This window comes from Equus quagga, chromosome 3 (assembly GCF_021613505.1).
Source record: "Equus quagga isolate Etosha38 chromosome 3, UCLA_HA_Equagga_1.0, whole genome shotgun sequence".
Taxonomy (NCBI): Eukaryota; Metazoa; Chordata; class Mammalia; order Perissodactyla; family Equidae; genus Equus; species Equus quagga.
The window spans coordinates 149,843,661-149,860,957 of NC_060269.1; the positions used below are offsets into that span (position 1 = coordinate 149,843,661).

The 17,297-nt window shown below is 49.6% G+C and overlaps 1 protein-coding gene across 1 annotated transcript in view; it reads right to left on the reverse strand.

Annotated features, from left to right (window-relative positions):
* The window catches only part of CRMP1 (collapsin response mediator protein 1), a 75,209-nt gene that overhangs the window by 27,203 nt on the left and 30,709 nt on the right, over positions 1-17,297 (reverse strand). The window contains exons 4-6 of the mRNA XM_046655660.1: positions 15,869-16,033; positions 3,393-3,454; positions 1,377-1,457 (exon numbers count right to left, since the gene is read on the reverse strand). Coding sequence (XP_046511616.1) covers positions 1,377-1,457; positions 3,393-3,454; positions 15,869-16,033 — 308 coding nt within the window. The remainder of the gene's footprint in view (positions 1-1,376; positions 1,458-3,392; positions 3,455-15,868; positions 16,034-17,297) is intronic.

Sequence of the window (17,297 nt, forward strand, 5' to 3'; positions counted from 1 at the left end):
GTGAACCGAAGCTTGCTGCGTGATGGAACTGAAGCACTGTCAGTTTGGTTTTTTCTCTGAATTTGAAAGACTATCAATTTTACAAAAGAACTGTTAAGGACACAAATAATAGGAAGTAAAGCCAATAGCTGAACCTTAGCAGTGAAGCTTCAGATCTCATGCACTTAACCATCATGCACTTAACCATCACGTGCAATTCCACTGGGATGTGGAACTAAATGGAACTGCATTAACATCCCAGCTCTGCTGCCCCATGTAACATGAGCAAGTTACTAACAGCTGAGCCTCAGTTTCCCGATCTATAAAATGGGGATAATTAATCCCCATCGTGGAGTAGTCATGAACATCAACAAACAAAGTCCTTAGCATCATGCCTGGTGTCAGATCTTTCATTGGACGCATCCAGATCTTCTCCCACATGCCCGATCTTGGTTTGTAGCATCATGATCAACCCGTGCCTCCACACCAGAGACGCGGCAGCCGTTCTTGACTTTCTCCTCTTCTTCCCCGCCCCGATCCATTGCTGAGTCCTGTGGACTGTGGTCCTTCCTATCATACTCTCGCCTCTTCCACCTCCTCTTTCTAGCTCCTCTCTTCATTTCCTATGAGAATCGCTGGAGTGATACCTAGCAGGTCACCCTGACTATTCTTTTCCTATAAAATTCTCCACCCTACAGCCAGAACGATCAAAATGGGTTCATGTCTCACTCCATCCAAAACTTTTGCGTGGCTACAACCTATTATGTGTCAGACATTGAACCTCACAGACATGCTATCGTTTAATCCTCACAACAACACAGCAGGGTAGGTGTTTCTGGAAGAAGAACGACGGCCTTCGCAGGATCGAGTTCCTTGCCCAAGGTCACAGGGCTGGGAGATGGAGGAGGCTGGGCTGGAGGAGGCTGAGATGGAGGAGGCTGAGATGGAGGAGGCTGGGCTGGAGGAGGCTGAGATGGAGGAGGCTGGGCTGGAGCGCCTGCCCCGAGCTGTGCTCTGTCCATTATCCCCACTCCCTAGTCCCGTAAGACGATGAGCGGCACCAGCTTCCATGTGCATGGCCTCTGGTATCCCCCAGTTTGCAAAGCATTTTCATTCAGACCCTTATTTATCCCTCAGGCAAACCCTTTGAGGTTCACAGGTGGTTATGTTATCCTCATCATACAGGTGAAAAAACAGATTCAAGAGGCAATGTGGCCCACCAAAGGCCACACTCCAGATGGTGTGGGCACAACTCACACCTAGGGTGTCCGATATGCCATCCAGTTCTTGGCTTGACCCTTCGTTGCCTGGTCCCCTCACTAATCAACACCTCCTTTTCTTATCCCTCACAAGGAGAAGCAGACTGAGCTGGAAGGGTGGACAGTCGCACCACTCACCTGAGCGATCAAATCTCCATTTTCTGCGTGGACCAAGATCACCGCTCCCAGCCCCTTAAGGAAAGTGAAGGCTTCATATAGCTAAGGAGAGACCAGCGGGGATTGGGAGAGAGACAAACATCAGAGCGCGAGCGTCTGCGAAGACTGCTCTTCTGCTCACACACAGTCACCCACCCGCTGGCTGCTGCACATGCAGCACAACCGCCCGGTCCACACCAACGGAACGCACTGCTCAGCGAGTGAGCCTGGAGAAGGACCTTGCCTTGACCAGGACACCCTTCGGAGCGAAACCAGGAGGCTGGGGCCGGGGCAGAAGGATCCAAGTCCCGCCCCGGCACAATTATACCCTCCATCCCGGCACCTGCTCGCGCCTTCTGCTCTCTTCTTGGTCTTGCTCCAGCGGAGCACCTGTAGGTGTTGACGGTGACAACTGGTGCGGAGAAGCCATTTTAAGTTTTACTGAAATTGTGTAACTAAACCTGCGAAGCCTGTATGCGCCACCCACGCATCTCGGGAGATGTGTACATCTTTACAAAAATTTTAACCAGCGTCCTGTTATAGATCCCGCTATATAACTCTAACGCTCAGATAATATACACCCTGCCAACCGTCACCTTACCGAGCCACCTTGCCCGCTGCCCAAAGTCCTCTTCCCACCAGGGAGGGATCTGCAATCAGACATTTGCTCCTGGTAAGGACCCAAGCCACTGTGTCCCTTCTCCAGGGGCTCCCGAGTCTTCACAATGTGCTTCATGTGTGCAAGACGACAGCCTGTGATGTGTGCTTTCAGATGCAGACGGCAGGTGGGGAGCCACCTGGAGGCGTGAAGCACGGTTGAGGACCGACCCCCGAAGTGGGCTCAAGTCCACCCAGAGCCCGGGCTTCGGAGGAGCAGAGGTTGAGATGAAATCGACGAGCGTCTCCATTGTGCTAGAAACCCAGGCTACCTTCCCCATGAAACTGAACCACCGTTCAGCTCTCTGAAAGCCTTTCGAGGACTGCACCAAAGGCTGCCAGGGCATCTTGGGGTGAGTCATTGTCTGGAACCCCAAGTGTTTATTTTGAAAGACAAGACATGGAATACTCCTCCTGGTGCACATCAAACCCATGGGAACAGGAGCAACAGCACAGCAACACCCACACGGCACCCACTGCGTGCCCGGCCCTGTCCGAGAGCTTTCCTTGTGTTAAGTCATTTAATCCACCAACCACCTCTATAAGGCAGGTGCTATGATGAAGCTCAAGCACAGAGAGGTTGGGAAAGCTGCCCCAGGCTGCAGAGCAAGGCCAGGGCCTGCAGGCCAAGCAGTCTGGCTCTAGCATCCAGGCCCTTCGTCACCATGCTGTGCCACCTTCACAACAAGAGGGGGCAGGGCAATGATAACAAAACAAACCCAGGACTCCCAGTGGGGTAAGAAAGCCAGGTGCCCGGTAAGGAGTAACCCCTACACCTGCACCGCCCAGGGAGCAGCATCTTCCCTGGCTCATTTCATCCACATAACAACTGTTTGAGGTTGGCAGGCCAGAGACGATTACATCCTCTAGACGAGAAATCTGAGAAAAAAGGTGACCTAGGAGTGGCTTGAGGGACAGCCAGGGCTCTCCTCCAGGGTCAGAGCTAATGAAACCATCCCCGACCTTGCTTGAGCCCCAGGACCACCTGCGGAGCTCCAGGAAGTCCAGATTCCTGAGCCCCGCCCCCGAGTTTCTGTGAGGGGATCTGAGAGGCCGTATTTTTAGTGAGTTCTTTAGGGGATGCTAAGGATGCATCGGGTTTGGGAATCACCATGCAAGGAATCGCCAGCTCCATCCCACTCTAGAAGCCAGAAAGGCAGGCAGGCCCAGGGAGCGGCGATGGCCAACACAGGTCACCCTGCAATTTAGTGTCAGAACCAGGAGTCGAATCCAGAGCTCTCCACTGCCCGTTCTGACATCTCCCTGGCCCTGGGCCGCCTGGCCTGGCAAGGCTGGCTGATTCCTCCCCGGAGAGGAGAGGAGGTATGCTGGAGAACCTACCTGGCTGTCCGACATTTGGTAGAGGTCCTTATAGGCCATGTAGACTTGGAAGGAGTTGACGCCTGATCAAGATAGGAAAGAACAGAAAAGTGTGTTTAAGAAAAAAGGAACGTGTCTTTCCAGTCAATAGATGATCACAGTACAGAGCAGTAACCATGAGGATGGAAGGGCGCCCTTGGAATTCACAGCAGGAACCTCACCCAGCCTGGGGGCCTGGAGGAGGGGCAGAGGAGGCTTCCAGGGAAGGTCACAGTAAGCTGAATCTGAAGGAGGGGGAGGAGGAGGCGGGGCAGCGGGAGGGGACTACCCGGGCTGAGGGAGGGGTGTGCAGGAGCATGGACAGTAAGGAGGATGAAAGGACATCAGCTGTGCAGGAACTGGAAAGTGTCCTGGCGCTGAAGCAAAGGGCTCATGTGCTTTTTATTAATCCTCTGTAGTTTTTTTTTATTAATGGTAAAGCACACGCAACAAACTTCACCATCATGACCATTTTACAGCATACAATCCAGTGGCATTTAGTGCATTCACAATGTTGTGCAGTCATCACCATGATCGAATAGAGCATGTACTTTGAAAGCAAGGGAGTGACGTGATCAGACTTTTTTGTCTGAGAGAGACTATTCCGGAAGCAGTGTGGAGGATGGGTGTGCAGAAGAGCGCGGAGAAATGGCAACAGGTAGGAGGATGCTGGAGGCAAAAGGGACAGGTGTGCTGAGGCTCTGAGCCAGGGCGGGGGCTGCAGGGATGGAGGGGGGGCGGGGATTCCAAAAGGCTGAAAGGACAGGACTTCAGGTACTTAATGTGCAGGGGTGGCAGGCCAGCAGGGAGCGGGGAGGTGCGGGGGTGGGGGGGGACTGCTCCCCAGTTCACCTTCAAACAGCTAGAGGACGGGCACCACACGGGACATGTTATTCCATCCTGCACACCTGGAGCATGTGCTATGCAATCAACGTTTGTTGACGGAATCAGGAAACGTTTGGATAAGAAAAAGAATTTAAGGCAAAAGTATTCAGTGGGGTTGAGACTTCTTTTATACGAAGCAATAGTGAAAACAAACCAAAAGCCTTTTCTTGTGCAGCAAACTTTGGCAACAAAGAGCTGTCCTCTTAAAAGATCAAGGAAAATTAAAAAATATTCAGAGATTAATGTAAAGCTATCAGTCTCTCACTAATCACGTGTACTTATATAAAAATAACAGGACAATTAATTGACATTGTATTCCTTATAAAGGTAAACCTTTTTTTAAAATATAAAAACAAAAACTCAGTATGCAGGTGGAAGAAGTATCAATGGGTGAGGATAAGAGCACAGTGAGAGGTGAGGGCACAGCCTTCAATGCCTCATTACTTTTGAAAGGTGAGAAGAACAGACAACCAAGAAGGCTTCCGTGATGAGAAATTTTAAAAGAGGTAAGTGGAACTTCACCAGAAATGCGAAGGAAACAGTACAGATAAAAGCAGAAATAATGGTTTAGGAAACAGATGGTAGAAATTAATAACCCCTAGAACTGGTTCTGGGGGGGGGATAGATGGGGGTTAAAGTTATCTCAGATTAGAAGCTATCACAAAAAAATCGTGAGTGATTTGACTTGCAAATGGAAACCTTCTGTAAGTCAATTCTTAAAAACTCAAAATAAATAGCAAACAATCAACATGGTAAACATATCTGCAACAAATTTAGCAGAAGTTTAAAAAAAACTCTTATTTAAAAAACCCGACAGTGGTTCCTTTTCGGGGAGGAGGGGCTGTGGCTGCTCGGGGCCCGGGTAATGTCTGGTGGGCAGCTGGCAAAGTCCTATTTCATGCCTGAGTGGAGTAAGCTCATAAATAATTCATAAAGCCACATTTTTGATTTGTGTGGTTTTTCTGTATCTGTTTTATTTTATGTCTAAAAAGATTAAAATAAAAGCGAAGAAGAAAAAAAACCAAAGGCAAACAGTATTTGGAGACAATTTAAGAAAAACAAATGGCTAACTAAAATATGTTGCCCACTGCTAGTGAATGCGCATCAAAATGAGTCTCTTTTACATAGCAAGTGACAGTGAAAATTGGCACAACCAATTTGCACCTGCTTAGAAAAACACTTAAGCAACACATATCAAGAGCTATAAATGTTCCCATATCTTTGGGCTGATAATGCTACTTCTAGCAGCAGAGCCTTGGGAAATACAGTAGGCCCTCATACTCACAAAACCTCCCAAATCCACATATGCATCACCACGGTTTTTCTCCAAGGAGGTTTCATGGAACACCCGTTCCGGAGGAGCGCATGGAACACCCGTTCTGGAGGAGCGCATGGAACACCTGTTCTGAAGGAGCGCATGGAACACCTGTTCTGAATGCTCACATGGAACACCCGTTCTGGAGGAGCGCATGGAACACCTGCTCTGAAGGAGCGCATGGAACACCTGTTCTGAAGGAGCGCATGAAACACCTGTTCTGGAGGATCGCATGGAACACCTACTGGGTTGTCAACTCCTTCCTAATAGCCTCCAGCTCTCAGAACTTTCTCACATTCTCTAGCAACTACCCTCTTCCCTATGTACCAGGTAACCTTGGAAGCAGCCATGTTCACACCTGGGGCCCCAGATCACAGATGGCCAGTCCAGGGCTGGGCACCTGGCTGACGCCAGGCAGAGCCAGGAGGAGGGAGTGAGTCCAACTGACACCAAAGGACAACTGGTTGGTCTCTGAAACAGATGTCCACCAGACAAAGCGTGGGCTGTTGCATCCCACCGTAGGGACTATGGCAGTCGAGAATGCGGGTCAGGGTGAGAGGGGAGAAGCGGGCTGGCTCAAAGAGAAAACTTAGGTGAACATGAGGAAGATGCCTGGCATGGGATCCTTGGCCTCATCTCTGAGGCAAATCTGCTTCTTTTAGCTTCAGCCGAGCCCTGGAGGGATTCTGTTTTTCGCAATCAAACCCAAGGATGTTGATCTCTATATCAACAGGAGTGCTGAGAAGATGAAGAGAAACTGGATTCATCAACAATAAACAGGTTTCTTTACTGCACGGGCTTCTCACAGGCTTTCACATGATAATGTGCATTAAGGATATTCACGAAGAGAATAAACAGGGAGCATTTCCCAAACTTACTAGACCCCAGAAACCCTTTTTCATGGAATATTTATTTTCTCACGCATCATACATTTACTGAGTACTTACTATGTGCAAGGATCATTCTAGAAGCTAGAGATACAGCTGTGAACAAGGTAGGAAGGAGCCCTGTCTACATCCTGGTGGGAATATTCAATAAGCAAACAAGTAAGATCATTTCACGTACAGATAGGAGCCAGGAAGACATTAAACAGGCTGCTAAGTTTTTTAAAGTTTCACAAAATTTCTGCAGCAACTCCCATCAAGAGATAGCCTCTTTCCCCACTCGTTGAAGGGGGGCTGGTCTTGAGACTTGCTCTGACTGACAGAACGATGCAGAAGTGACATGTACAAGCTCCACGCCTCAGCCTATAGTGCTGGCAGGTTCTCTCTCACCCTCTCGGAACCACCATGGGGAGAAGCTCACCACAGCCTGCTGGAGAACAGATCATGGAAAGAGCCATCCTGGCTGTCCCAGCCATTCCAGCTGAGGCCCAAGGCACGAACGAGCCAGGGCGTGAGCAGCAGAAGCGCCCAGCTGAGCCCACACCCAAGTGCCTCTCCCCAGAGCTGTGAGCAAATAAACAACTGCTGGTTTTTCTCAGTGGTGGTCAAATACACATCACGTAAAATCTACCATCTTAACCATTTTTAAGTGTACAGGTCAGTGGCGTTAAGTACTTTCACATTGCTGTGCAACCGTCACCACCATCCGTCTCCGGAAGTTCATCATCTTGCAAAACCGAAACTCTGTCCCCATTAAACACTAATTCATTCCCCACTCCTGAGCCCCTGGCAGCTACCGTTCTACTGTCTCTACAGGAATCTAACTACTCCAGGACCTCACATGAGCGGTGGCATACAGTATTTGTCCTGTGTGACCGGCTTATTTCCCTCAGCATGATGTCCTCAAGGTTCACCCGTGTTGTAGCACGTGTCACAGTCTCCTTCCTTTTTAAAGCCGAATACTCTTCCCTTGTACAGATATACCACATTTTGTATGTCCACTCACCCGTCAGTGAACATTTGGGCTGTTTCCACCTTGTGGCTGTTGTGACTAATGCTGCTGTGAACGTGGTCCACACATATCTCTTCAAGTCTCTAAAGTCTTCTGGGTCCACACCCAGAAGAGGAACTGCTGGGTCATATGGTAGCTCTATTCTTAATTGTTTGACGACCTCTATTCTGTTTTCCTTAGCAGCTGCACCATTTTACATTCCCACCAGCAATGCACAAGGGTTCTGATTTCTCCACATCCCAGCCAACACATTATTTTCTGGGTTTTTGATAGCAGCCATCATAATGGGTGTGAGGTTATATCTCATTGTAGTTTTAACAGTTGCTGTTTTAAGCCACTAGGTTTTGGAATGGTCTGTTATAAAGCAAAGACTCAATGATGCAGAAATTAGTGCCTGCAGGTCTGGCGCTGCAGTAGCCCAACCCTAAAACCTGTGGCACTGGCTTTGGGACAGGGTGTTACAGGCTCTTAACAGTCCTGATATCAGTTCCCCCACATTGAACCCAGCGTATATGGGGTTAAAACTAAAACCCACCACCCCCTTTCCTGCTTCTCTAGCTCCACTCATATGTAAATACCTGTTTTTTTAAACTTGGACTCCTTGAGCTTTACAACTAAATGGGAGTTACAAATTGTTAAAAGCCCAAGTGGCCTGGTGTTGGAGGCACACTAAAGGTTAGCTAATCACGTGTCCTTGAAGTTTGCCAGGAAAGCCGCTGTCTCAAGAATATCAAGGAGCGGAGGCTTCCCAGACCTCAACTCCTCGACTCCCGGTGCTCGAACCCGCCTCAAACAAGACGAGAAGACAACGGCGAAAGACGCCCACCGGCCATCCTCCTATCTCACCCTCCCCTTGCAGCGGAGGCCTTGCTGCAAGCAGCCTCTCAACGCCAAACGCAGGCTGGTGGGAAAGCACCGAGCTGCACAAGCTAACTGTTCCCCCCTCCCCTACCCAAAACCCCAAACAAAAATCCCCACCCATTCCTCATCGAGGAGCTGGCAATTTTTGAGGCATGAGCCCTTGCTTTGCTCCCTGTGCCTGGCATAGTTAAAACCTTTCCTCTTCCACTCAAGACTCTGTTCTCATTATTTGGATTGGCATTGGGTTCAGAGACCGAACTTTCGGTTACAAGGGTAGGGGGTGGAGGCGGGAAGATCTGGGGAAAAGTGTCAGCAAAGGCTGGGAAAACACCCCATGAACCGCTAGTGGAGAGCAGAAAACGGGTGCCTCACATGAGGTAGCAGAAAACAACGGGAAAAACTGCCACCTGTGCTAACTTGGAGGAGAATGCACCTAGAGAATTTGTGGATCCAGTGAGGGTGATTTTCACGAAGAATGTTGCATGTCCATGGGCATCTTCAAGTGACAGATGAAATGAAAGAGGAACTGAGAGGGAGATGAAGGAAGTATTCCGTTTGCAAGCAGAGTATAGTGGGCACATAGGGACTGCTTCTCAGCTCTACTCCTGCCAGTTCACAAACAATTCTCAAGGTGAAAAATGGCCTTGGGGTGAAGATTAAGGCCACGGTATATATGGGAGTCTTTGATAAGACCTCAGGAAAAGGTGGTGCCCAGTAAACTTCCTAAGCTAGACAAAAGGGCTTCTAAGGATCTTAAAGGCACTGTCATGCAGCAAGCTGAAAATCACCTAAAGTAGAGAGAAGTTTGTCTCAAAAAAGATTTGCCCAGTGGAGGGAACTGTAATCTGACACATTGGAAACCCATAATATTTTTCAGAAAATTGTACCATCTTTGACTAAAAGAGACTGAGATGGTTCAAAATGAAATGGGGCCTCTGGACCACCAACTTTCTATGGGTAGGAAAAAGGCTGAGAAAGCTACTCAGCTGCCACATGGTCCATTTTCATGGAAAAGGAACTACGTCTCTGAGGGTCAGGCTAAGAGTCCAGAGGGTGAAGCTTCAGCTATGCAAAACAATGGCCTACGGCGGGGGACAGCAAACTTTTCTGTAAAGGGCTAGACAATAAATGTTTTAGGCTTTGTGGGCCGCATACAGTCTCTGCCACATATTCTTTGTTTTTGTTGTTGTTGTTGTTGTTTGTTTTGTTTTGTTTTTAAGAACCTTTAAGAATGTAAAAGGGGGCCCAGCCTTGTGGCAGAGTGGTTAAGTTCATGCGCTCCACTTTGGCAGCCCGGGGTTTCATGGGTTCAAATCCTGGCTCTGGACATGGCACTGCTCATCGGGCCATGCAGAGGTGGCATCCCACAGAGCACAACCAGAAGTACCTACAACTAGAATATACAACTATCTACTGGGGGGCTTTGGGGATAAGAAGAAGAAAAGATAAATAAAAAAGAAGATTGGCAACAGATGTTAGCTCAGGTGCCAATCTTTAAAAAAAAAAAGAATGTAAAAGATATCATTCTTTTTTTCTTTTTCTTTTTTTTGGGGGGGCGGGGGTGAGGAAGATTGGCCCTGAGCCAACATCTCTGTCAATCTTCCTCTGTTTTGTATGTGGGGCGCCGCCACAACATGGCTTGATAAACAGTGTGTAGGTCCATGCCTGGGATCCGAACCCATGAACCCTGGGCTGCCAAAGCAGAGTGTGCGAACCTAACCACAAACCACCAGGCCAGCCCCTAAAAGACATTCTTAGTTCATGGGCCAGACATGGGCCGCAGGCCAGATCTGGGCCACACATTGAGCCTGCCAGCCCCTGAACTCAGGCACTACTCTCAAGGAGAACTGGGCCCTGATGAAGGAACTTTCCATATCGCTGGAGTCACTGGGCCTGGCAACGTGTCCAGCTGGGTTCCAGAATTTCTATGGATTTGTGACTATGTGCCACTCATTTTTCTCTTCTCAACTAGGAGTATTTATTGTGGTTACCCCGTCCCTATCCCGCCTTTGTATGTTGGGTGCATGGGGTGGGGAGGCACAAAATTTACCTCTTGAGTTCACAAGTCTTTGGATCAAGAGCAGCCACACCCAAGGAGCCTCAGCTGCATCCTACGTAGATGCTCATAATGACATACTGGGCTTTGAGCCTGATGCCATCACTGGACGGAAATTTTGCAACTGCTGGGTGGAAGTAAGAATGTTTTGTATGTAGAAGGACTATAAATAATTGTGGCCAGAAGGAGATACTATGGTAGATTAAAACGGCCACACATCCTTCGAGGTTCCTCCTGTCGGAGGTGGAGTCTTTTTGTCATCCCTTAAATCTGGGCTGGTCTTGTGACGCGATTTGACCAATAGGATGCAAGTGAAATGATTCTGTGTGAGTTCTAAGCTTGATCCTCAATAGGACTTTCAGCTTCTGTGCTCACCTGTTGGAACCCTACACCGCGTGAAGAGGCCCCAGAGAGCCCATCGGAGGATGAGAGACCACACGTGGACGCACCTCAGCTGAGGCCCGAACGTCTGGGTGAGCCCAGGAAGGATCAGCAGAGGAGCTGCTCGGCTGAGCCCAGCTACAACTGCCACCAACAGAATCACAAGCTACTAAGTGATTGCTGCCCCGAGTTTGGAGGGGTCTGTAACACAGCAAAGGCTAGCTGGTCACAGGGTAATGTGATAGAAGACAAAGGAGGGTCCTGAAGAAGGATCCAGAAGCTTCACTCCAAAAAGAGGAATAACGCCATTGCCTGTGCATCGCTGGTCTGAGAAAACAACCAAGTAACACAGGCCAGCGCGTGGCCCACGGTGAGCACACGGCTGATGCGCGTTCCTCTCCTCTTCACTCAGCTTGTTTTTCCCCTCTTTTCAATGCTTTCTAAATTAAAGTCTCTATTTTGAGACTGAAATGCTGCTGACATCCAACAAACCAATCATTACCGTTAATAGTGTTTGGGGCCTCTGGCTTAGCAATCACAGGCAGGACGCCCCTCTCAGTGGTTTATGATAAATTCCATCCAGGGGAAGACTTTCTCCCCGCTCCAAGTCTGCACAGAACCCTGACACCATCCTACTCTAGAATAACTTCCTCGTGTATTTTGAGGTTTCTGAAATAAGCCAGGATTGCTTGGCTTAAGGATGGAGTCAAGGGCTGAATGCTGGCTCTCGTAAGGTGCAGCCCGAGCTGGTCCCTGAGAGAGTCCAGTGCACCTGCTCCTCAGGCGGCCAGGACGCAGTGCAAAGGGCACCCGACAAGGAGGCCAGGGGCTGGGCGGCAGCTTCGAGGAGTTGCCAGCTGTGCCCTCACCACGGCTCCCAGCAAAGGGAGCACCCAAGGAGATAAATCCCACCCGAGGCCCAGCCGTCGTCCCACCTGCGCCCTGATAGAGGACGTGTTCTCCCCATTGTCCGCCCTGAGAGGGCGCCTCTGTGCAGTTCCCACGAAGACACTGACAGCGCTGGCAGCAGCTGTGTCCAGCTGACTCCAGGTCCCAGTCGCTGTGACAGTGGGAAGTTATTACATCTCTCTGGATTTCAGTTTCCCCATTTCTAAAAAAAATGGGATTAAACTGAAGGGGCTCTAAATTTACTTCCCATCCTAAAAATTTCCTGCACTTGATTTTACCGTATAATCAAGATGACCATCGAGATTCCTGAGCAGGACCTTCTGACTTAGAGAGAGCCGGGCTAAAATGCTCCAGGAAAAGAAGCCAGGCATGCTCCGCCCTTTCCCCTCCCTTCCTCTGTCCCTCTCTCTCCCTTCCTTCCCTAACTTATTCATTCACTCAATAAACATTTACTGAGTGCTTATTCTATGCCAGGGATGTGCTGAGTTCTTGGGATACAGAAGTTATAAGAGCATCTTTCAGGACACAGCCACCTCACCAGTATCTGCTGCATCTCTCCTGTGTGCAGGCACCGGTCACATGATAGTAAGACAGGTCCCTGCCCTCCAGGAGCTCACATCTGGGCTGGGTGAGGGGACATCAACAAATAGGCAGGCAAAGACAACCTATTATTATCAACCCTATGGTGGGGATGTCTGGGAGCCATTGCGTGGGCACTGAATCTGGACACAGGAGATCAGGGCAGGCTTCAGAGAGGAAGGTGTAGCTCAGCCATGAATGGAAGAATAAGAAAAGGCAGGAAGAATGTTCCAGAAGGGAAACAGCATTCACACAGTCCTGAGAAGAAGAGTCAGCCTGAAGCATGTGGCTGAAGCTGGGTGCCAGGGCCTGGGGCACCAGGTGGGTCTGGAGAGGTGGGCAGGGGTCCTGGGGAAAAGGCCCTTGAAAGCCACAGGGGCACCTTGGAACTCGTCCTGGGGATAATGCGGAGCTGCTGCAGCCCTCACACAGGCTGCTTTCTTAAAATCCCACACCTGTGGCTGTGGGGAGAAGGTACCGGAGGGGGGTCAGAGACAAGTGACGAGGCTGAGGAGGGATCATGATGGGACATAATGAGCCTCACATCAGAGAAGGGACTGCGGCAGAGACCCCTGGATAGATCTGGGCTATTGCAGAGGCAAAGCTGGGGATCCAGGTGATGGACGGGGAGGGCAGAGTGAGGGAAGGAGGCATCAAGAATGATCCTTAATACGGTTCCCCAGATTTCTGCTTGAACGAATGGCTGGACAAGGGTGCCCGTCACTGAGACGGGGGCACTGGAGTGAGGGCAGAGTTCACAGGGAAAGGTGAGTTCTGGGGGGACCCGGAAGGTTGAGCCATCTGTGGGCATCTAGGAAGCCATGTCCTACCTGGGCCTGGGCTGGGGTCACAGGCAGATGGAAGCCGGGGGAGGGGAGCTGGGATGGAGCCTGAGGTCTCCACCGTCCTCAGGGAGGAAGAGGGAAACCAGGAGGCGCTGGCGGGGCTTGTAAGCTAGGATCCCACGGTGTTTTGACGGGGGCCTGCGGGTGCACAGAGGAGGGGCGGGGGCTTCAGCCAACGCTTCCCTGAGACAGCGACGCCTGACTTGAGGAGAAGAAGGACTTACTGAGCTCGGGAGCCCCGATAACAATATGCTCTAGAACCCGTCCACCCAATATGAGACACAGGACTGGCCAACAGGAAGGAAAGGGCAGGAACAATGGCCTGGATGGGGCTGCCTCTGCGGAGGACTCAGCATCTCTTACCTTGTTTCCCCTCCAGACCCTGCAGGCTGCCTGTACTTAACCCTCCCAGACCCAGAAGAGAGCCCCCTCGCCGGCCCAGCCATCCAAGAGCAGGGGGTTCAGAGCCTGGGGCCTCCTGCTGGGAATGTGAGGTGGAACCTGTGACCTGTCCTTGCAGAACATCATGCATACTATAGTTCTCTTAATGAGAACATTGTGCATAAGTGAGCGCGTACACACATACACAAACAGGATAGGTATATACACATACGTACACACACATTCAAAGTTTTTGCATATTCATATACAAAGAGAAAAATGCCTGGAAAGACAATCACCAAATTATCACTTTTTAATTTATATATTTGCATATTGTTTTAATAAACACGTACTAATTCTGAACTTAACTCAATAAAAAGCATTTTATAATGCTGGTCAGACACTTAAAACCCATGAGTGTCCCGAAAAATGTCACCACATCTTTTCCTTGAAGGTTCTAGTCAAAGGAAAAAAGCAGCTCTGCCCTCTTCCAGGACAATGCAATGAAAACGACCCACAAAGCCCCCTCCCTACAGAGCTGTGGCACTCTCTCAGGACTCTGTAATCCTGGTATTGTGCCTGGACCCCTCTCCCGTCCCCACGCACCGTTCCACTGTTAACACTGATGTGGGGAAGCCCCTGGAGAAGGAGGAAAATTGCTCAGGGTCTAACACTGGTGAGGAAGGCAAGACGCAAAACTGTAAATTCCCGTGGATCGTGATTCTGCACAAAAGAAGAGCGTGGTCACAAGAACTGCAATGGAGGGATCGTGCCTTCCTGACACAGAGAGCTCAGATACACAAACACCAAAATGGTAAGTGGGCAAAGAATACAATCGGGCACTCACATAAGGAAAAACCCACAAAATGTTTAATGTAATTAGTGATTAAAGAACTGGACAGCACAATGGCAGACTGACTTTCACTGATCAAGTCAGCAAGGGTTTCACAGAAGCAACAGCACCCAGCGGTGCAAAATGCAGGGAGCGAGAGACACGGGGCTGTGGGCGTGCAAGTGGCGCATCTTCTGGGAAAGCAATTTGGGGGTAAGTGTCCTGATTTTGGAAAATGTTAAAACCTTGACCTCGTAATTCCACCTCTGGAAACCTAAAGAAATAATTAAAAATGCAAACAAATGTTTATTTATGGAGATGTTCACCATAACAAATGTATAGTAAGGCACACCCAAGTGCCCAATAAAAAGAAAAGAGTGAACCATCCCCTCGTGTACGAGGGGCCATCAAAAAGTTACCAATGAGGAGTAATGGTTATTCATAAAATGTTAAGCGAAAAAAAGAAGGATTCCCAATAACAGCTGGCGAATAACTATATAAGGAGAAAATCGTCTAAACAGACAGGGAACGGAAAGCAATAACCCTTAACATTAATGGTAAGTGGCAATTGGGGGTAGGACCAAAAGAAAAACATTTTTTTTCTTCTCTCAATTTTCTGACTTTTTGTATTGTGGCGATGACATTTTTATAATGAGAAGACACAGCGTATATATTCTAAAAATGGGAAGCACCCCCCTGCTCCCCTTGAAGCACCCCGTTCACTTGAGGCTGCCTCCTCAGACAGCCTCCGGAAGCGGTCCGTTCTGGCCTGACCGCCCACTGCCTGGGGCACTCTGTTCTCTTGTGCTTTGTTTCCGTGTGTCTTCAGCTCAGTTCAGCTCCCTTGGATGTAATGCACACTGTGACGTGTCTACACTGTGCAGGGACGCCTGGTGTCACCCAGAGGGGAGCCAGGGTGGGATATAGAGAGGTATAGACACAATCCCCTCCCTCCTAGAGCTCAGGGTTTAAGAGAAGAGCCGGACAGACACCCAGTGTCCCATAATCCAAGAACAAAGGAAAAAGTGCCAGCAACAGCCCCGAGGAACCTGCTGTGGATATTTGAGGAAAGAAGCAATTCTGATGGGGGAAACTGCAGAAGGCGACAGCTGAGCTGGGTAGCATGGGGACAGGCAGAGCAGAAAGAAGGGCATTCCTGGTGAGGGGAAGAGCAGGAGCAAAGGCCCAGCAGTGTAGCCGGCTTTAGGGGATGGCGTCGGGGAGAACAAGTACCCAGATGAGTTTATGGTAGAGAAAGAAAAGTGAGGCTAGAGCAGCGAAGGCCTTTGTGCCAGGCTAGGCAAATCGGGCTTTCTTCTGTGAAGAGGGGGCCTGCAGGAGAAGAGGACAGACTCCTTAAAGAGGGCGGCCTGTTTTCCCACGGTTCAACCAGGAGTGCACAGCTCATGGTTTGGCGCACAGCAGATGCAGATAAAGGGATTTTTAATCCCACACAACGGGATCCATCAAAGAACCAGGGATTCCAGAAGTGTGCCCCATTCCAGGGCTTCGACTGACCTTTGTCCTGCACCAGCACCTCCAGCTCCTCCCGAACGCCATCGTACCAGCTTGTGATGTCCACATGGAGGGAGTAGTCACAGCAGGATTTGGTGTCAGCTGCTTCATGCCATTTCTCGAAGGAGGTCAGCAGGCTGGACCCAGGTTCAGGGACAACATGGTCAACTGGGACAGAAGAATATGCATCATGTTCCAACATGCTTACGAAATGAGCTCTTCCAATGGCAGCCTCTTCACCGCCATCATCATCATCACCACCAACATCATCATCATCACCATCATCACTACCATCATCGCCATCACTACCAGCCCATCACCATTATCACCATCATCATCAGCAGCAGCACCACTTCCATCACCCAGATCCTCATCCTCATCATCACCAGCCTTTTCATCATCACTTCCACGATCATCATTGTCAATATTGCCATCATTGTCACCAAGACTACCGTAACCATCAGCAGTGACATCGTCACCACCATCATCACCACCATTGTTATTACCTTCATCTTCGTCATCATCACCATCATCACAACTGTTTATCAATGCTTACTATGCATCAGACACTGCCTCAAAGGCTTTATGTAAATTATTTCATTAGAGCCTGACAACTGTCCTGTGAGGCGAATATTAATATCCCCACTTTACAGATGAAGAAACTGAGGCTTAAAGAGGGTAAGGAACTTGTCCAAAGTCACACAACTAGTGAGTGGTAGGGAGAAGGTTCCAGAATCCTCTTGGCGGCAGCCTGAACTCCTTCCTACCACTCCACACTGCTCCTGACGGCACAGAATGCCAAGGTGCAAAGGACCTTAGAGACTCACAGAACGTTAACTTCATCATCCCTTTTGCAAATAAAATCTAAATGTAAAGCAGATGGAAGGGGAGACGCCTCTCTTTGAAGCCTCACCTGGTCTTGAGTGTCCCTCTAGCTACTGTGCTGACTCTCTAACATCCGCCCTTCCCAGCCAGGCGTCTGTAGAGAGTCTGCTCCCCTCCTCCCACTCACTCCTCCTCCCATCTAAACCATCAGCCTTTGCTAATTCGATCTTCACATCTCAGGGTCTAATGGAAACACTCAGTCCTCACTGCATGGGACCTCTCCGGCCACGCTGAATCCCTCCCTCCATCTTTAAACTTGCTCCTCCCTGGTGTCCATGACAACACAGCTTTCTGGCTTGTTGTCCTACTTCTGTGGCCATTTTTCTCAGTCTCCTTGAAGACTCTTCCTCCTCTGTTTGGCCATTAAGTGATCGAGCTCCTTATGGCTTGGTCCTGGAAATTTTCTTTCCTTGCAGCTGCTCATTAAAACGGCCCACCCGCTCTTAGCTGTCTGACCTCAGCTGCTTCCCTGACCCTGCCACCAGGAAGACTCAACAGCTCCTCAAAACCAAAAGGTCCCAAACTTCATGCAGCATCGCCCCCTCCA